This window comes from Choristoneura fumiferana, chromosome Z (assembly GCF_025370935.1).
Source record: "Choristoneura fumiferana chromosome Z, NRCan_CFum_1, whole genome shotgun sequence".
Classification (NCBI taxonomy): Eukaryota; Metazoa; Arthropoda; class Insecta; order Lepidoptera; family Tortricidae; genus Choristoneura; species Choristoneura fumiferana.
This window is the reverse complement of record NC_133472.1, coordinates 32,054,968-32,075,500: the sequence shown is the minus strand read 5'-3', so window position 1 is coordinate 32,075,500 and position 20,533 is coordinate 32,054,968. Positions and strand designations below refer to the sequence as shown.

General features: G+C 39.2%; 3 protein-coding genes across 5 annotated transcripts in view; all 3 read left to right on the top strand.

Moving 5' to 3' along the window:
* Positions 1-1,438: 1,438 nt before the first annotated feature.
* On the top strand, positions 1,439-8,662 carry LOC141434565 (uncharacterized). Of its 3 annotated transcripts, none has more exons than XR_012452070.1 (4): positions 1,439-2,284; positions 2,698-2,829; positions 6,102-8,404; positions 8,507-8,662. XR_012452070.1 is itself a non-coding variant. In XM_074097002.1 (4 exons), exons 1-4 carry the CDS (start codon positions 1,537-1,539, stop codon positions 8,510-8,512), a joined length of 2,109 nt encoding a protein of 702 aa, XP_073953103.1. In that variant the 5' UTR covers positions 1,439-1,536; the 3' UTR covers positions 8,513-8,662. The 3 variants fall into 3 exon arrangements, 2 of the variants coding, with proteins under 2 accessions (XP_073953103.1, XP_073953098.1); XM_074097002.1 differs by having other exon boundaries at positions 6,102-7,324; XM_074096997.1 differs by having other exon boundaries at positions 6,102-8,662.
* Positions 8,663-10,528: 1,866 nt separating this feature from the next.
* LOC141439553 (uncharacterized) lies at positions 10,529-11,800 on the top strand. Its single transcript, XM_074103845.1, has 2 exons — positions 10,529-10,788; positions 11,484-11,800. The coding sequence occupies exons 1-2, from the start codon at positions 10,612-10,614 to the stop codon at positions 11,658-11,660; spliced, it is 354 nt and encodes a 117-aa protein (XP_073959946.1). The 5' UTR covers positions 10,529-10,611; the 3' UTR covers positions 11,661-11,800.
* A 4,785-nt stretch (positions 11,801-16,585) lies between these two features.
* LOC141426780 (uncharacterized) overlaps positions 16,586-20,533 on the top strand; it is a 6,209-nt gene continuing 2,261 nt past the window's right edge. Inside the window, exons 1-3 of the mRNA XM_074085989.1 lie at positions 16,586-16,786; positions 17,328-17,489; positions 18,547-18,774. Of these exons, the coding sequence (XP_073942090.1) occupies positions 16,691-16,786; positions 17,328-17,489; positions 18,547-18,774 (486 nt within the window). The 5' untranslated portion in view covers positions 16,586-16,690. The remainder of the gene's footprint in view (positions 16,787-17,327; positions 17,490-18,546; positions 18,775-20,533) is intronic.

The window sequence follows — 20,533 nt, the reverse complement described above, 5'->3', positions numbered from 1 at the left end:
TTGTAAATGTCAACATATTTGAATGTCAAAAGTTAAAATATCTTCATACAAATCTGCTTTATTTATTGCTCCTTTCTCTTAATAGCATTTATTTTATATAATCTAGTCATTTTTAGTCGTCGTTGAGGTCACAGTTTTAACCTAACCGAACCAAATATTTTTAGTAATTCATGTTCAATACGTTAACGTTAGGTTGCGTTGGTATTGCGTCAAGGCGTGAAGCGCCTCAACTGAGCGGAATAGGAGCTCCGCGAAACGGAGTTCCGTCGACCCTGTCACGTGATAGTTCATACATAGGATCATTCGATATTCTGTATTTATATCTTTCGATGTCACTTTTGTAGATGAATATATTTTCGATAATATTGGACGTAGGTTATCTAACCATTCGACAATATAAACTTTCGTTATTTTAATTTGAATTTTTTATTTTCGATATTTTGAACATCGAAATTTTACTCGTAGGTATTTTAACTTTCAATAGTCAAATATGCAACCCTTCGTAAAGGGATAAGGTGCCTAGGATGAGTAAGTTCGGGTACTTAGGGCTCCGTGAGCTTTTTTGCTGGCGGGTTCTTCATTCGACCCCTTCACCCAGAAAGCACACACTTCTAGTTGATCCTTTACAAAATTAATGTCGTGTGAGTACTTATTGCCTTATGCCAGGACTGTATGTTAGAAGCAAATTCATCGTCTTACACTTCCATGATGCGCAGTGTTGGTGCCAACGGTACCTACCTAATTAAAAGTAACAGTGCGGATGTCAGGATTTTAGCCATCGTCATCTATCTAATACCTTTAAACGAGCAATTCTTGTATATATATATAATCAGAATCTCGGAAACGGCTCCAAAGATTTCGGTGGAATTTGGTATGTTGGGGGTTTTCGGGAATGACAAATGGAAAACGCTTTTTGTCGAATTTTAGCCTGGGCTCTCGCCCAGTCACCTTAAATTTAATAATTTTGGTAAAAACTTCATTTTTATTAAATGCTTTTTTTGCTGACTGTACTTCTATTGTCACCCAAACAACATTAGTATACCAAAGTTCAAGTTGATGCCATTACCTAATAGTTGAAGAGTTCCGTCCTGCGGAGACGATCCTGGCCGGACTACCAGGATATCACTACCAGATTATTGTATTGTCACGCAATTTACATAAGTTAAGTATGCCAAATTTCAAGACAATCCGACTACTAGAAGTGGGTCAAATTTAACTTGCAAGAAAGTTGCAACCCGCACGTATACAAGATACGTACATACATTGCAAGATTTGCAAGTTAAAAAAAGCTTTTAAAATGATTATATCCTCAAAGTATGCATAATGTTTTATATTGACCAATGCAACTAGGTATACTATGAAGGTTTATCTTATTTCTTATGACAAGTAATGCCAGAGCTTTAAAAAGAAGTAAATATTTTTTCTAATGACCTAACGTTTCTCTTTTATTTTACACGTCAAAATTCCAAGTATGTCACAGAACCCATGAGAAAAATATAATAATATAAAAAATCCCATCCCCGTGACTCAGCTGCGATGGCAAGGCATGACTCGAAATCAAGCATCAAGCAAGATGACGGCCTCTTCCTTCTGGAAGTATTGATTGATAAAATAGTGTTTACGAAAAGTCCATGCTTTTCGGACAAGGACTTCAGGACATGCGTCAATATCGAGTGTCCCGCCGTCGAGCCGCTGGAGATCTGCGACGATGACCCTGGTGTTTGCGTCGCCAAGAGCGGCGGGCCGTTTGTCAAAACTTTTAACAATGGCAAATCGTGTCTCTTTTCACTCAAAGAAGGCGATATCAGTCGAGCAATGAGCAAGTTTCCCGTTAAAGTATCCGTTTCCAAAGCACTTCCATGCGGTTGCTTGCCCACGAAAATAGTCATGGGCGAGGCTACAATCGATATGACTAAGGAGTTTGTGCAAGCTCGTAAGAAGTTTTTGGAAGATCCCAATAGCGTGAGCTATCAAGCGCTGAAAGATTCGTTCCGTATACTTGCACCGGACGGATCAGAAGCCGGGGATATTATCATGTTCTTGCGTATATCTTGTTTTGGTAAATTGATCATCACCAGATTCCAAGGTGCCGGTGGTCCTCCTAATTTAGGTGGCGGAGTCGCAGGTGGTTCTGGAGTAGTCGACAGATCGTGCAACCCTCGGAAAGATTTCCAAACGGCACAAAGTCCCTGTGCGTGCGGAGCCGCCCGAGGACACAGTGCAGGCTCCGGTGCGGGCGGAGGCGCTCCCTGCTCAGGTGGCGGCGGAGGGTTATGCCCACCGGGTAATTTCATACAATTGGCTAGTTTCCTAAAAAAATCTTATTACTTAGTTCGTAATTTTCGCAAAAATATTATTTTTGCCTTACAAATAAACAATTTTACTTGCAACTGTGATGAATAACATTGTATGTCGCACGGACGGTACCAGAATTACGAACATCGATGCATTAAAGCCTTCAGTCTTCGACTTCGGGCTTCTAATAAACTCTCGTTCGTAATTCCCTATTTACCGCCCTTAAGACACAATGTAATATTATTTAATTGTCAAAAAATACGCGTTCAATATTTTTTGATAATCTAACTGACGGACTTAACAATAACGTATTTTTTACCCAGGAAACTATCCAATTATGTCATCATTTATCGATAACATCTTGGATATAATTTAAACGCTAAATTGTCGTACTGGTTTCAGCTCGTGATCCCTATAATAGCACGCCATGCGAAGACCCAGATGATCCATGTTATTGCTCTGGCCCTAAACCACCCACTAAACAACAGATGCTTTGCAGGAATACCGATCAATACTGTTTACATGTCCCCAAAGGTGAGCTTTACCGATTATTATTCAAAACTGCTGGATAAAATCATTTACTTAGTTACTAGTGCAAATTAGTGGCTTATGATGATTACCATCTGAATTTTGTGCTTTTATCCAGACGTTATTAATTTGTCGCATGCTATCTTTTTTATAAAGTGTCTCATGAGTAATGTAAATTTTGAAAGAAAGTATGTAAATTGGTACTAACCCCTATTGTCTTCCCTCGCTTATAAAAGTCTCTTGGCACGGTATTTAATTATGCAATAAGTGAACGCATGAGAACCAGTTTGTTAATATGGCCAGGTCGCAGTAAGCAATTTGAAGAGATAGGCACGAACATAGCGGGCAACGAGTTAAAGATTAAAGTACCTGCCAGTGCCTCTATCATCAAGAAGATAAGTCAGACGCATTGTTCGATGCAGCGCCCTTATACCAAAGCGGGAAAAGACGGCGGTCCGTGCGCACCTCCATGTGGCAAGAATCAAATAAGCCTGGCTATGCCTAGCGAGGCTACGTGCTGCCCCGGCGCGCAGCCGGCCGACACGCAGTTCACCTGCACCACGGAGGGCTGCACCATGGCGTCCAAACACGGCCAGCAGGCTGCAATGCAACGAGGAACCGGGGACAACAAACAAGAGCTTCCCAATAAAGAAGTATTCGTATTGAAGGTTGCAAAAACTGCTATGCATGGCGACAAAAAGTGCAAACTGGAGCTCGAGCTTGTTACGCCAAAAGGCCCAGATAAAAAAGCTCCGATCGAAAAAATAAACACCAGAATACAATCCGACCTTGATTGCGAATGTTTCGTCAGAAGAATTAAAAAATCCAAGAAAAAACGCAAATAAAATATAAAAAAGAGCAAATATTTTAAAATAATTATTGGTTCCAAAACTGTAATAATCTAGGTTATCATTTCTTTTTTCGAAATCATACGCAACTTTTTCAAATATATTTTAGCTTTGAGTTTTTGGTGACAATTTCATGACATGATCACAAAATTGTGCAGATTGCTGCCCGACGGGAAACAAGGTCGTATTCCAAATACCCGAAGATACCTGCGGCATGAATCACAAGCAACGAGCCTATTTCAACTTCAATTCCGACGGGGTCGGTGACGTGTCCAGAGACGAGCCGGGTCAGTTGATATCTCCGACTGCGGAAGATTATCCCGGAGTTGTTTACGACTTCCCCAAGCAAGTTATAAAGCTACGCATCGGAAAGACAGTCGAGATGCCAGGACGAAAGTCTAAGCTCGAGTACCAGTTCATAACGCCAGTTGTGACTCAAGAGAAAGTCGTGCCCGTCAAAGACACGCGTACTGCACAATGTGTACCATGCTGTCGCGATTGTTGCCGAAAATGCTAAATTCAGTGTGACTTAATAATTCTACCTTCGTTTGATTGTAGGTACTGAATAAATTGATGTTGAGAGACTATTTTTTCTTTCCCTCATATCATAATTTTCAATACAACTTTTCACCTGGGCCAAACTTCCACGAATATCATCGATTGCCTGCCTCTTTTAACGGCCAGCATGTTTAACACTGAGCAGAAAATTTACAGGGAGCTTTTGTTGCAAAATACATAATAATATATAAGCTTCCTTAATACGGTGGCTGAGCGGGATCACATAATTCCCAGCAAATAGACGATAATATTGACCGGCAGATTGCTATGGCTCTTTTTTACGTAGGTTTAAATTGAAGGATGTCTTTACATAAGTATAGTCAGAATTTCGTTTTGGAATTTGATTCGAAATATCGGAATTTTCTTCTTGGTTTGGCTATAAGAGCTATTTTCATAGCAAATTACAAGTTTCTAGGACAACAACGGGAAGTATGTACCCCTTAGGTTTTGTCATCGCCCACGTGACGATAAAATGAAAAGTTTTCGAACCATTGATTTAATAAACGTTTTTAGCAATTTACGATAGGTGACCATCCACATCACATCACATTACCGGTTACTCTGTAAATTCCGTGTCACCTAATTTTTCCTCGTTATGCAGGGGTTTATGCTCTACTTCTCGTTGTAAATGTGTTAAGAAACATATTATATTACGCATGACATATTTTCTAATGGATGTAGACCGTTATTTGCCTACCTTTGTCAAACTCCCGTGATTCAGCGCAGTAAAATAATCAAATATGTACCTAAGTCTTCTTAAAGTAATCACAGTCTACGCCCAGTGGCAAACTATGTCTAATGAAATTGATCACAATACTTTAAAACTGATAGACATTATGTAGTTGAGTATCTATCTTATGGCTACCTACTGAAAATGTATGTAAAGCTCGTTTGGTCGAGAAAAATTTACTGAACCAGGTTTATTTTTTTAAATCTTTAATCTACATATATATTTTTTCACTAGTCTGCATCGCAGAAAAAATAATTAAGTTTTAGTTTAGTTTACTCATAACTACCAAACCTTAAATAATTTAAAATAATCGAGCAGCATCATATTGCATACAATAATTTGACACGACAGAGAACCGGATATGTGACAGTTGTCAAATCAACAGTGCGGCGTTTCGGATAAAAGCAAAAGAACCTATAGCGGTTAGATTACGTGTTACAGTCAGCAGCAGAAGTTTCTGTTAACTTAAGCTTCATTTTTCTTTTTGTCACTTTGACATTTCTCTTGGCCAGACAAAGACCAAAAACAGTTTATAGTATGACAGATCTGTAACTTTAATGATTATGGCATTACAAAGCTTTTACTGTACACTAGAGGAGGAATTTCAACTAAGCATAGCTATACTAGGTTTTGCGCTAAAGAATCTAATCTGGTAATAACTGAACAATCAGGGACGTATTTTAGCAAAAACGTTCCAAACCACAACAATTATTTTTTTGATTTTGGAACTAATTTCAGTGACATCAAAAGTGAAATGAAATAATAACATGACAGCGCATTGGAACGTTTTTGCTAAAATACGTCCTGGCGTATCTTGATTTTATTGTTTCGTTAGCCTGTATGATTTATTAGAATCGTAGAGCTTTTGCTACCTGAAAAGTGTTTTAGAAGTTTTATTCAGCATTAGACAAAAGGTCACTTTTCATATGTTGTTAAGTTTTTTTTAAATAAATACACAGGTCCAGATTGCCTTATTTCTAATGCTGAAGGAACTAAACATAACCGTCCAAGATTCTCTTATACTTGAAATACTCTCATCATCAAGTCATCACCTTCATATAGATACCACTATCAGTGAACAATAGCTATAGGTATTGTTGTTTTCCAATAACGAAAAATTAAGGTTCGTCCACTGGTCGTAGGTGCATTGCCGAGTATGCCGTTGTATCAAGAATTAACCGAAGAACAGAAACAGATCATAAGAGCGTCGAGTACAGAAGAACAAAATAACTTAATCAATCATTTTATCGAAGATACATTAGATAAGTGCCAAAAAAAGGAATCTCTTCCTGATATCGTTTTTGAAAAAGTTAATAACGGCTGCTTACAGCTTTATGTTTCTTTGCCAAAAGAGTCGAGTACCACGTCTAAACTTGGCTCATTTTCTTCGTCGCCCAGTACATGGACTCTTAGATCAAAGAGGCGCAGCGTATCATTTTCAGATACCGTGAATTATCTTACTAATGATGACACTTGCAGTATTTATAGTACAAAGATGGACGTTGTTGAGCCTATATTTGGAAAAAAGGAAACCACTGTTTATATGACGCTCTTTGACGAGTCCTGCCGCCATCGCACGTCAGGAACACAAGCCACAGCTTCGATTAACAAATGCTTTCAGGCTGCTCCCACGCAGAGTGTATTACAATACAATCCTAGCGCCTACTGCGGCACCATTTCTGATTGTAGTTCTATCTATAGCACGTCGACTGCACCCTGTCGGAGTAATATGCAGAGGCCTTTATCGGGGAGCATGCGGTATTCTGATGTTATTTGTTACTTAGAAGAAAATGAAAAATCTAAAGAACACGGGATGGGATCACAATCAGGCTTAAATCGCACAGTAATAGTAGCACCACTTAAACAGGAAAAAAAGTGTAGAAGGTCGGGAAAAACTGATAAAAAAACTAGCTCATCATCAATACCTTCCGATCAAAAAGAAAAAAAAACAAAAGGGTGTTCAGCTGGAACTAGTCCCTCAAAAGCTGTAAGCATTAAAGATCCAGAAAAACCATGCCCGGCGGCACCTGGAACTAAAGGAGATATTATCGCAACTATATCACATGTTAAAATTGGACCAAGGGAGTTTTGCCCAGTGCACGGGAGAGAACCATGCCAAGGCCCCAAATGTATTGTTGCAGCTAATAGTGGTGAAGAGAAGGCACCCGTTAAAATTTCAAATGTGAATAATCCTCGCCGTGGAGTATTTGAACTGGTCATTCGTAGAATAAGTGGAGCACCCTTGGCCAGAAATGAATTGATGTTGGAATGGACACCACCACCAGCTCGACCACCTCCCTGTGGTCCTTGTCCCGTAGTTTGCTCACCACCGGGACCTTGCAGACCAGTGAAATGCAGAATGATTGTATGCCGTTCTTCATGCGAACCTAAATGTTGTAAAAAACGGTGCAAAAAGCCGTGTGGACCAAAGCCATGTCGAGTTGTGCCGTGTCTACCGCCTCCCCCATATAAACCTTGCAAGCCCTGTAAACCTTGTGATCCACCCTTTCCTTTCAAATCCGCCCCTTGTTCACCCTGCCCACCTTGTGCGTCTTGCCCGCCCTGTCCTCCATTCCCCTCTTGCTCTCCTGGCCCGCCTTGTTTACCTCTCTGTTCTAAGCCTAAAAGACCTTGCAGACCTCCTAGGCCATGTCGACCTTGCCCGCCATTCAAGCTTTGTCCACCATCCAAACCTTGCAAATCTTGTCGACCCTGTAAACCTTGCAAACCCGACTTGGCTAGTCCAACACCAAGAACAAGCATTATCTTTAAACCTAACGCACCTGGCAGAAATAAACCTAGGTGCTGTAAGCCTCGCTGTAGCCAATGTCGTCCCTGCAGCCCTAGTGGTCCATTTAAGCCCCGATGTCCCTCTCCACCCTGCCTCTCTTGTTGCAAGCCTTGTAAACCTCGTAAGCCGTGTGGGCCAGCGCCGTGTCGCAGACCTGCTTGTAAGCGGTGTAAACCTCGCAAGTCTTGCAAACCTTGCCCTCCACCCAGGTGCAGACCATGCCTACCGTGTCCTAGTCCTCCATCCTGCGATCCTTGTCCTCCTTTTCCTTGTTCCACACCTTGCTACCTACCCTCTTGCAGTAATCCATGCTTCCGCCCTTGTCCAGTAGGTTACAAACGTACACGTAAATGTCGGAGTCAGCCCAAAATGAGAGCTCACAAGAAAAAGATTTCTCCTTGCTGGAATCGCAAGAACAGCTGTCCAGTGGTTCGATGCAGAAGCGTGCCCGGGCCATGTACCTCTTGCTGCGGCCTGCCGCCCTGCCCGCCCCCCGACTGCAGGCCGCCTCGATGCTGCAAGAGCGCCTGCTCGTCCTGCTGTGGCTAGAGAAGACTAACATTACCATGATCGTTCATGGACTTGACCGATCGGCGTAAATGACTCATTATTTAGAAGTTATAAAGTTAAGGAAAAGCTGCTGAAAAAAATAAGGTATCGTACCAAAATTTGTAATACGACACAACTCGGCATGGCAAGTGACCGGCTTTTGCACCTTGAGACGAAACTAATCAGATCATTTGTTTTCTTTTACAGGCCTAATCGATTGACAGAACTTATTCCTCAATGAAGTTAGTAATATTCAGTAGCTCATAATGCAATATAACTGATATATGTAGGTACCTAGGACAAACAACATAGTAGTTCAGCGTCTTAATGACATTATCGTCCTATAAGCAATAAAATATAATTACTCCAGTACCTATTTCGTTGTTACTTTTATTTCTGACCTTTTTAGGGTTCCATACCTCAAAAGAAAAACGGAGCCCTTATAGGATCACACGCGTGTAATTTAATGTGATGGATGACACGCTGTCCTGTCTGTCTGGCTGTCTTTCTGTCCTGTCTATTCGTAACCATTTTGCTCCGAAACTACTGATTCAGGAAAAATACTTAGCATCTTTTGGCGGCAAAATATGTATAGTATAATTAAACTTTGTTTATAAACTTATCTTGGCTGTAGAAATGAGGATCTGCCAAAATCCTACCAAAATTTAGGGGTCCCTAAATATTTACTCCCTCCCAGGAAGTATGGGCAGGGGGGAAATTTTACAAACACCTCGGTGCCTCAGCACGAGCGAGCAGGAAGGAGTGGACCTATATTCGTCTACTTCACCTACGCACTATATATTGGGCTTCAATCACTCCTGCTGGCTCGTGCTGAGGCCCCGACTTCAGACTGGTAGAAAATTGATTTCATGGTATTTTTGTAGTTGGTTAAATTTTTAGGGTTCCGTAGCCAAAATGGCAAAAACGGAATCCTTATAGTTTCGCCATGTCTGTCTATCTGTCTGTCTGTCCGCCCGCGGCTTTGCTCAGGGACTATCAATGCTAGAAAGCTGTTATTTTGCACGAATATATATGTAACTATACCGACAAAATGGTACGATAAAAAATAAAAAATTTAGTACCTCCCATAGACGTAAATGGGGGGTGTTTTTTTTTCATCCAACCTTGTAGTGTGGGGTATCATTGTCTTTTAAAACCCTTAGGTGGTTGCTAAAACGATTTTTCGATTCAGTGATTAATAATAAATAAATATTAAATAAATATCACGGGACAATTCACACCAATTGACCTAGTCCCAAAGTAAGCTTAGCAAAGCTTGTGTTATGGGTACTAAGCAACGGATAAATATAATTATATAGATACATACTTAAATACATATTAAACACCCAAGACCCGAGAACAAACATTCGTATTTTTCATACAAATATCTGCCCCGCCACGGGAATCGAACCCGGGACCTCAAGCTTCGTAGTCAGGTTCTCTAACCACTAGCCCATCTGGTCGTGATTTGTTTGCAAAATATTGAACTTTAAAGTGCAAATAATTAAAATCGAGCCCCCCCCCCCCCTCTAAAATCTAAACCGGTGGGTGGAAAAATTTGAAAAAATTCAGGATGGTAGTAAGTATATCAAACTTTCAAGGAAAATTATAACGGCTATGTTTGCTTGAGAATTATTAGTCGTTTAAGTGTAAATAGCAGCCTAAGGTATAAAATATACCTACCTAAACGTGGAATATTCCGTACAAAATACGAAATCCTTAGAAAAAGTATTAAGTACTTGATTTTTTCGTAATAGCTACGGAACCCTATTTCGAGCGTGTCCGCACGCTCTTGGCCAGTTTTTATTAAAAAAAAATCTTGTACTTTACCATCACATCCACATGTTGAGAAACTATTCTTATAAATCATGTCAGATTGTTCTATGTTTTCAACAAAAACCCTTCATAGATAGAGACCATATAGACTTCACACCTGACTAGGTATAGCTTTTAGTAGCTTTGAGTATTTATCTTGATAAATATTCAAAGAGTTATAGGTATTGTTCGATCGAACCACAAGGGTTCCAACTTGTACTCGTAACACTACATATTACGCCTTGGTTGCGACCCTCCTTTCAAATGTTCTAGGTTCTGGGTACCGTTTTTGCAAACGTATCACTCGAAAAAGTATCATTCGAAAGCGTTTAGACGGTTCTTGTCACATGTGTAAATAAAACTTTACATCTGTTTTCGATAACGATATTACTCTGTCAAATTTATTGTCAAAATTTTGTAACGGCGGTTCCGGTCGGTAAAAAATTATAGTCTAAACTAAATATTATATATTTAAATTAAACAACATTGCCGCGAATATGTCGGACAAGAAAAGCGCTAAAAGTATACAAGTACAAGGGAAGGCTAAATCCAAGAATAAAGGCAATGAAGGGGCCCCCTGTCCTTTTCTGTGCAATATGGTACCCACCAACGTACCGGATCCAGGAAAAGCGCAGACAATCCTCCATCCAAGAAAAGACGTATTTGTTTTGAAGGTAACAATTCATTTCATTACTTTGACTTGTTGTACATCTGAGATTTTTGAACCGATAATCCTAAATTACATTTTCAATTTATCTTCATCGTAAGAAAACTGGAATACACCTGCTAGGCAGTGGTATGTGTGAAGTTTCCAATGTGCTCTAGACCTGTATCTAGCAGAACTTAAAGGTTTCGTCGTGGGCGAAGATCACGACTTTTTCTTGCCAAAACCTTGTTTACCTAGAACGTGCACATGGAACTAAAGTAGCGTCATATCACACTTGTCCTACCTACCCATGGTGGTTCCAAAATTACTTAGCTTGATATTCTGATAATATACTGCGCGGCAAAAAATCTAGCCCTCAAATGTAAAATGGGCCGAATTTTGTGCCGCTGAGTACTACCCTACTAATTCAACGGAATCATAAATGCGAAAGTTTAAGTGTATGTGTTCCTTACTCTTTCACGTTAAAACGGCTAGAAGGGTTTGAATGTAATATGCATGATAGATGGGTCTTGGCGTACTTTTTATTCATGAACTAAGTCCTATTTATTCAAAGATTCCCACGGGATTTAAAATCTGGAAATCTCAACGGCTAAGTCTGGAGACATGAAATTAGGCACAAGCATTCTTTATACAGCGTGGGTAGGTAAATGAAAACCAAAATGTTACACAATTTTGTGTAGTAACTTTTTCTTTCGTCTGAAGGTCGCAAAAGTAGGGGCAATGGGTGACCGACGCTGCAAAATGGAACTTGAACTGGTGACACCGAAAGGTATGGAAAGAAAGGCACCGGGGCGAGTCGACACGAGGGAAACCCAGTGCGATCCGGAGCCTTGCACGTGCTGCTGCCAAAAGTCCAGGAAGCCGAAGAAAAGGAAATAATTCTGAAATATTTTTAACCAATTTTTTCAGCAAAACATAATCCGACTGGACGTGTCTGGCATCATAATAACAAAATTTGTTTTGAATACTGCGTTTTATAGTAAATTCAGTAAAATATTAATCTTACATCCAACCCTGAATTTTGCATTTCCTTGTAGTAGTTATTGTTCAACGCATTCAGTGTTGACGACATGTACATGCGTTCTTGACTTTCGCGTAGAGCCTTTCATAATTTTGCATCCATTTGAACCACATGTGCGTTTGTGGGCCCTGAAGAAGTGTCCGAGTTAGAAGCCGGCAGCGAATGCGTTAACAGGTTGAGCGCGAAGCGGGATCTGCAGGGCTACTACGAATTAAACTCGAAACTCGAAGTTCCTGTCGTGCGGACCCTCTGACACCTACACTATTTAATACGAGAGCGAGAGGGACCGCATGACGCGAACTTCGAGTTTCGAGTTTCGTAGTAGCCCTGCTGAAACGTCTTGTCTTTGTTTCGCTTGTGGTGCGGCTAAAAAAACGAAGGGTTCCGTTCCGTACGTATAAAACATAAGACATTAGAAAAAAACGGCAAAAAAACCGCGTTTCCTGTATGGGAGCCCCCTTAAATATTTATTTTATTTTAACTATTAAATTTATTTTCATAGTGAACGAATATACAAATAAATATTTTGTGAATATTTCAAGCAATACCTGTTGCCATTATTAATATCGAGCAACAAATAAATGACACGGTTGTTGTATGGGTGCCCCCCTTAAATATTGTTTTTTTTTTTCGGTTTTTAGTATTTTTGTTATAGGGGCATCATCTGTGAAAATTTCAACTGTCTAGCTGTCACGGTTCATGAGATATATCGGATATAGCCTAGTGACAGACAGTGGAGTTTTCCCGTTTTTATTACTCTTTGGGCACAGAACCAAAGAGAATATAGCCACTACTCTAAAAAGGTCTCTAATCAAGGGCACTTTACATATATTTTTCAGCTCCATTTCCCACAAACTGCACCCAACCCGCGCGAAGCCGGGGCGTGTCAACGTAGAGTAAATGCATTTTTGGTTAGATTGATATTTTTAATTTCGTAATATCTTTTGAATGGAATGTCCGATTTGAATAATTCAAAAAGAAATCTAGTTATTGAAATCGTCTTGAATATGAAATTATTTTTTTGGATAAGTATAAATAAAAAGGTATGGATAACATAATGGTCTGATTTTAGTCGGCATTTCCGTCAACTTTTAAAATGTAAAAAATTGTTATAGAGACATAGCTACAATAGTTGGACATATTGGTATCGGGAAGTTTTTTGTAGATATTGATATATTCTTTAGTATCGTACAACATTTTTAGGGTTCCGGAGCCAAAATGGCAAAAACGGAACCCTTATAGTTTCGCCATGTCTGTCTGTCTGTCTGTCTGTCTCTGTCCGTCCGTCCGCGGCTTTGCTCAGAGACTATCAATGCTAGACAGCTGTAATTTTGCATGGATATATATGTAAACTATGCCGACAAAATGGTACAATAAAAATTTTAAAAACAATTTTTTAGGGTACCTCCCATAGACAATAATGTGGGGGTGATTTTTTTTTCTCATCCAACCCTATAGTGTGGGGTATCGTTTGATAGGTCTTTTAAAACCATTAGGGATTGCTAAGACGATTTTTCGATTCATTGATTTTTTTGCGAAATATTCAACTTTAAAGTGCAAATTTTCATAAAAATCGAGCGTCCCCCCACCCCCTCTAAAATCTAAACCGGTTGGTGGAAAAATTTGAAAAAAAACAGGATAGTAAGTATATCAAACTTTAAAGGAAAACTTTAACGGCTAAGTTTGCTTGAGAATTACCAATATTATTAGTAGTTTTACGCTTAAATAGCAGCCTAGGTATAAAATATACCTAAACTTGGAAGATTCCGTATAAAATATTAAAAAACCTTAGAAAAATAGGACTTAATTTTTTCGTAATGGCTACGGAATCCTATTTTGGGCGTGTCCGAGACGCTCTTGGCCGGTTTTTTGTTCTATCATCAAAAAAGTCAAGCGATGCGATGAAAGATGTTTTATAGCAACTTTCTTACACTTTGTACAATTCGCAACAAACATCCAAAGATACAAAAATCCAAACCTTTCCTCTTAATTAAATTACCTAGTACCTGTAGATGTAATCTAGTAGCGAAATTGTAGTGGTCCGGCCAGGATCACTCGCAGGATGAAACTCTTCTCTAGTAGCGAAATTCTAGTGGTCCAGGATAAATCTCTTCTTCTTTTCAATGCCATCGACTTGTATGTAACTGGGTACTGAGACTGTATTGCTTAACGTTTCTGGCGCTTGCGATCGCAATCAAATGACAGATTTCGCATACAAAAACTGCCACTTGATTGCGATCGCGAGCGTCAGAAACGTTAGGCAATACAGCCTCTGGTTACTGGACGGGTAAGTAGTTAGGATGACAATGCAAGCATATAGTTTATAAAACTGGCCAAGAGCGTGTCGACCAGCACGTCCAGGATAGAGTTCCGTAGCCATTACGAAAAAATCTAATAATATTTTTTCTTAGGATTTCGTATTGTGTACTGAATCTTCCAAGTTTAGGTATATTTTATACTGCTATTTACTATTAAACTACTAATAATTCTCAAGCAATCTTAGCCGCTATAATTTTCTTTGTGAATTTGATATTTACCTACTACCATTCGGATTTTTTTTTAATTTTTCACCTAACAGTTTAAAATTTTAGATGACGCTCGATTTCAATGAAAATTTGCACTTAAAAGTTGAATATTTCGCAAACAGATCACTGCATAGAAAAATTGCCGTAGGAACCCCCCAATGGTTTTAAAAGACCTATACCCCTATAAAAGAACGATACCCCACAATATAGGGTTGGTCGAGAAAAAAAATCACCCCCACTTTACGTCTGTGAGAGGTACCCAAAAATTTTTTTCCTGATTCCGGAGCCAAAATGGCAAAAACGGAACCCTTATAGTTTCGTCTAGTCCGTCTGTCTGTCTGTCTGTCCGTCAGTCCGTATGTCACCAGTTTTGTAGATCGACAGCTCTTTTGAAAAGATAGTACGGTTGCCCAAATACTTTTTTGATTAAGTGAAGGTTTCCGGAAATAATCGCTCCCAGAGTAGCAAAAATTGTGTCCCTCTATCTTGTAAACCGTTTGTCCAAAAAATATGCAATAATATGGAAAGGTAACGCTTAATAAATACTTTCAAAGAAAATTGGTTTAAACATGATCGGATAGGTATACCGTTTTTGAGTTATTGCCGAAAAACTGTGCTTCTCAATAAAAGGACGTAAGCGCCGTGAAGATACGCTCTTTTTCTGGTAATAGATTTTATGACTGTAGTAGGTGTTTTAATTGTGTTATGTTATAACGCACATAATATTACTTGATTTTTTCGTAATGGCTACGGAACTCTATCTTGGGCGTGTCCGACACGCTCTTGGCCGGTTTTTATTTATCGTACCAGTTTGTCGGCGAGACTGATATGTATATTTATGTCAAATTATAGCTTTCTAGTACTAAAGTACTAGGTAGCGGTCTCTGAGCTTACAGACAGTCAGACGGACAGACATGGCGAAACTATAAGGGTTCCTAGTTCACTACGGAACCCTAAAAAGTACAGTCAGCAAAAAAGGTAGTATTAAAATTGATTAAAAAAACATTATTTCGCTTCATTTTGCATTGTTGTAGGTTTCACTTTTTGGTTTTCAAACGATATTGAACGATTGCGGAATGATATCCAGCCAAGGTTCCAGATACAGTAAAAAAAAAATGTTAACTGTTTATTATAAATCAGAACAACATTACAAAATTGTATAATTACTTAGCTAATAATCTTTATTAGTAATAGTCTTCTAGTCTCTAGTAGTGTACAGGTGTGAAAAATGTCGGCAACGCTAATGCGAGTCCCCTGAAGTTGTTCCCTCTATGCAAGCTCTATGCAAGCACCTTTAGAACGAAACCGACATAATTCGAAATATTTACATTACTAAAATAAACTTTGTATAAACAAAACATGATTGAGTTCAAACTCAAAAAATGAGAACATTTTGAATTGTGTCGGTTTCGTTCTAAATATACCTACCTATTAAATAAAAACTTGAGAAAAACAACTGTTATACATGCGATAAAAACAACTGTCATACGTGCGATAAGTACGTCTGTTTTATTTACATACCATAATGACGTCATGAACATAGCAAGCAGCGTTATTGCGGTTTTTTTTCCGAATTGTAATGTAATTTTAACTGAAATATTTTTGCTTCACAAAAATAAAGAAGAATACCCTTTATGCGTGGGGCTTTATGAGTGGGACTCTACACAACACAAATGTAAGTCCGTATAAGCGCCGTTTCAGAAGTACCTACTGCAAAAAAAACTGCAATAAAAATTAAGGCTACGATTCCACCAAAGATGTGCAAGGATGTGCCAATGTGTTGCCAGGAATGTATTTTTCATGAAATAGAAACGCTTTATTTACCTATCCTCGCACAGCACATCTCTAGTGGAAACAGCTGAACGGAGCGAGGCGAGCTAAATGAAGCGTTTGTATTGGTTCATGAAAAAAAAAGTCGCGTACCCGTTGGACAAACTATAGTTGGACCACGGGTCGGGAGGGTGCTCCTCACACATCTCTGGTGGAAACGTAGCTTAACTGTCGAGCGAAGGCGTTCGATTTCGACCGGAATATAAGAAAGTTTTGTTAAAGATTTTGTATTGAAAGGCCGTTCGTTACGCATTCAGGAATTGAATTTAATTCATCTTTAGGACACTTTTAACAAGAAAAACGGATGTTTTTGCCCGCCCTTATAAAATTTAAGAACGAATATACGAACTCTTTTAAGTACTGATACAAAACATACCTTACGTACTCCTTGATTTTTACTAAATGTTTACTCTATGTCTGTTCTATGATTAGAATATTGACATTATTGTAACATGTGATGTAGAACAACTAAAAATTTTCCTTAAAATTAATATGTCTAAATTAAGTCTTTTTTGAAGTAATCAATATATAAAATGTCGGGAAAGGACAAGGGTAAACCAAACCCAGAAGAAAAGCCTAAAGCACGTAAACCATATGAAGAAATCGGGGCGATATTCAACGGAAATGAAGTAAGAATCATTTTACTTTTTCATCCTTGCCTTTGTGATGCTACTAGTTCTGTAAGAGGCAGTTCAAGTGGGCACCATTACCACTTAAAAAGAAAAACAAACCTGAGGAATTCTGTCTAACACACTTGGAATCACAATCGTTTTCAACACTTTTTTCTTTCACACGGCCTGTGACACGGCGTAGAATGAGGGTAGAAAAATACGTTGAATGCAATCGCGACCGCCCGGGCGTTTGACATAATCAGATCAAATTACTTCTCGGGACCAGAGAAACTTAAGGGCGTCCACATACATTCGGAATTTCGATTCGAAATATTAATTTGGGATATCGAACGCAGTAAATATATGGACCACCACATACAGACAGTAGTTTTCCGTTCGAACTTTTCTCTGATTCGGAATTCCGCATGGTGGCCTATGCGTTCAGAATTGAAATAAATGTACGTGTGTGATGTATTTACGAAATCCCGAATCGATATTTCGAATCGAAATTCCGTAATGGAAATGTGGTCGCCCTAAAACTGTCTGTTTTTTAACTAAGATAAAGATACGAGTACCAAAGAGCACCTCAAAGCCCCCGAAGCTGACACCATCCCAGCTGAAGTTGCAGCAGCAGTGCACGTGCGACGACAATGAGTCCATGTGCTCGGAAACCTGCGGGATGGGCGCCGGCGGAGCTGACGGCAATGCCCTTAACTTCCAGGTATCCCAACGATCTAGGGCTTGCAGTGAGGGTAGGCAGCGGTAATGCCGCCTACCCTGCTGCTGCTGGTGGCGCATGCGTCCGCGTACAGCTGCTAGCCTACCCTACCCTACCCTACCCTCCCCTACCCTCACTGCGTGCCAATGCCAACATACTAACATTCCGTAACTTCCACTAACTGGTCAGTTTTGTTAGGTTAGATGATAGTTCAGTTTAAAGAAGTCTTTGATGTTCGTATGACACTGTCTTCATTTCCTTAAGAAGTCATCGGACGGTCTGCCAAATTAGGTCAGCTTGACCGGTTACCAATATGAGACAAACTCTTCATTCGGCATTATTACGTAAGTTCTCAACATGCATGATAGCACCTTGTGGGCGTTGAAGGTTTTCAGGGAGGCGGTGCCAGTAAAATGCTCAGAAAAAGTAGGAGGCGTTAGTGAAGGGGAGCTTTAGAAAAAAAAAACTCAGGGGTGGTGGGTAGATTAAGGTGAGAACATAATGGAACGTAAGCAATTTTTTTTTGCATTTTCTTACTCTTACCGTATTGCTCATAGCAAGCGGGGCCCATACTTAAGGACATACTTGCTTAGCGAAAACAACTGAATATACAAAAAATAAGGAGCTGCTGAGGCACCGACTACAGACTTTATACAAGCTAGAAATTATCCAGTGATTCCGAAATTGTTCGTCTCCTGACAATTGAATATTTTATAGTTGCCATGTGTCCCTCAAAATCAACAGCAGTGTGACGTCAGGTTTATGCCTCTTTTTATGGTCTTACTAGCCTATGGCCCACGACTCCATCTGCGTAGAATTTGTCTATCGCTACCCGCGGGAACTATGCAATTTTCCGGGATAAAAACTATCCTATTTCCTTCCCCGGGACCCAAACTATCTGTACATCGAATTTCATCTAAATCGGTTCAACAGTTTAGACGTGATGAGGTTACAAACAAACAATCAAAAAAGCTTTCGCATTTATAATATTAGTGGGAAGACAGTTTTTTTTAATGTATTTTCTTTCATTATAGTAAAACATGTGCATTATCCCCTTCAGATTCCCGACGACATTTGCGAAGCTTTGACACACAGGACGCAGTTGAACTCTGAGCTAATTTACAGCAAGAAAGAGGCTCATGACACGATGTGCAGCGTGTGCAATGTGACTCCTAAGGATGCACCTAAAGGAGTCAAGGCTCAGAAAGTTTTACATCCTGACAAAGACGTGTTCATATTGAAAATCGGAAAGCAAACGGACGAGCCCAACCGTACAGGAAATATTGAGGTATTTTGCTCTTTATTACAGCTTATATTCATAGGTAGGAGTCTGCAAAATGTCTTCTTACATATTAATTATTAGAGATAAATATTATTTAGGTGTGGTTTATTAAGTGGCCAATAGTTCAGAAATACACATTTCAAAGACCAGTATTTTTTGAAAAAATATTAAACATGGTTCCTCACTTATGCTGTTTTTGTAAAATTTTGTTAGTTATGTTCTTTTTGTACAAAAATAAAACAACACGGGCTTTTTTTACTTCACTATGTGCATTTATTTTAATGCTCACATCCGCTGCCATTGTCATCACTATTTACCTCTAGATACGACGATTCTTGACACGCTGGAGACAAAATAGATGTGTAGAGTTGATGGCTCGCTGGTTTGACCAAAAACTGCATCAATGTCTTCAAGTCGCGTGTGAGGATTAGAAAGTGAAGACTCTATTGTCTGTCCAAGAATTCTCAGATACTAAAATGAAGTCTGAAAATGTCCAAACGTAAAAAAATAATGTTGGCCAGCATAAAAGGACAGTGCTGCTCCGTGATTCCGGTTTCGTAATAACGATAAAATGTTTATTTTACGATAACAAAAATTAAATTAATGCATTCAATATCTCTACTTTCCATTTTACTTTATCATTACGATAAATGGATAAATCTAAGCACAGGTAAAATACATGTGTTCATCACTTAGTGCCAACGTAAAATAATTAACAGGGGCTACTACAAAACTAGAAAAACGATTCGTATGGCACGTCCTTTCACTCGCGTATGAATGAGATAAGCAGTCAGCGGGACGGCACATACGAAGTTGAGTTTTTGCATTCGTAGTCAGGGCCAGCACCAGCAGGGGCTACTACGAAATTCGAAATCGAAGTTCGTGTCGTTCCGTCCTTCTGACACTACTATTAATTTAATACGTAAGTGAGAGGGACGTTACGGTACGAACTTTGATTTTCGAATTCCGGAGTAGCCCTCAGATATCACACAACGTCATTGTTCATGTTTTTCGTATTCAATGGTATTCAACCGATTTTCGTTACTTACTCGTATTGTCATCGGATGTTGATCAGTGCGTTTTCTCGTGTTTTTATTTAGATATTCATATCATAGATAAAATCAAATATTCATTATTCACTCTCATATCATTTATTATTTAGTAATGTTAAAACTTACTTAGAATGAAATTGAACTAAACATCAACATCTATAAATAAGTCGAAATATCTCGAAAACGGTCGCATTTATTAGACCTATTTTACCTTTTCTAGAATGTCCTAAGTGCCTACATTTTAGTACATCACGGATCCGTTCATATCTTAATATTTTACGACATACATACATAGGTACCTACAAAATCTTTCGGTAATAACCGGTTGCGCACATCACTATTTATGAGACGCAAAAACAGGTAACACATGAAAACGTCATTTTAGTATCTCGAATTCTGGGACAGACCATAAGCACGTTTAAAATTCAAGTTCTCAGGCATTTTCTTCCTATTCCTATTTATTTCCTTCCTTCCACTTAAAAAACCCCCGACACAAAAAAAAAACGCCAAAGAAGAATAACAAAAAATATAGGTACAATAAAAATTGAACCGACTACAAAAAACCATGAAGTAATTTTCTACAGTCAGTAGTCGGTGCCTCAGCACAAGCCAGCAGGAGTGAACCTATATAGTCGTCTACTTCAACTGTTCGTCTTCGATGTTTTAGACTTCAATCACTCCTGCTGTCTCGTGCTGAGCACCGATTCAGACTG

Excerpts from the sequence above, each read along its gene's own strand:
- LOC141439553 (XM_074103845.1), top strand. The coding sequence starts at position 10,612 with ATGTCGGACAAGAAAAGCGCTAAAAGTATACAAGTACAAGGGAAGGCT. Across the intron at positions 10,789-11,483 it reads AAGACGTATTTGTTTTGAAG|GTCGCAAAAGTAGGGGCAAT; the intron begins GTAACAATTCAT and ends TTTCGTCTGAAG.
- LOC141434565 (XM_074096997.1), top strand. The coding sequence starts at position 1,537 with ATGGCAAGGCATGACTCGAAATCAAGCATCAAGCAAGATGACGGCCTC. Across the intron at positions 2,285-2,697 it reads CGGAGGGTTATGCCCACCGG|CTCGTGATCCCTATAATAGC; the intron begins GTAATTTCATAC and ends TACTGGTTTCAG. Across the intron at positions 2,830-6,101 it reads CTGTTTACATGTCCCCAAAG|GTGCATTGCCGAGTATGCCG; the intron begins GTGAGCTTTACC and ends CACTGGTCGTAG.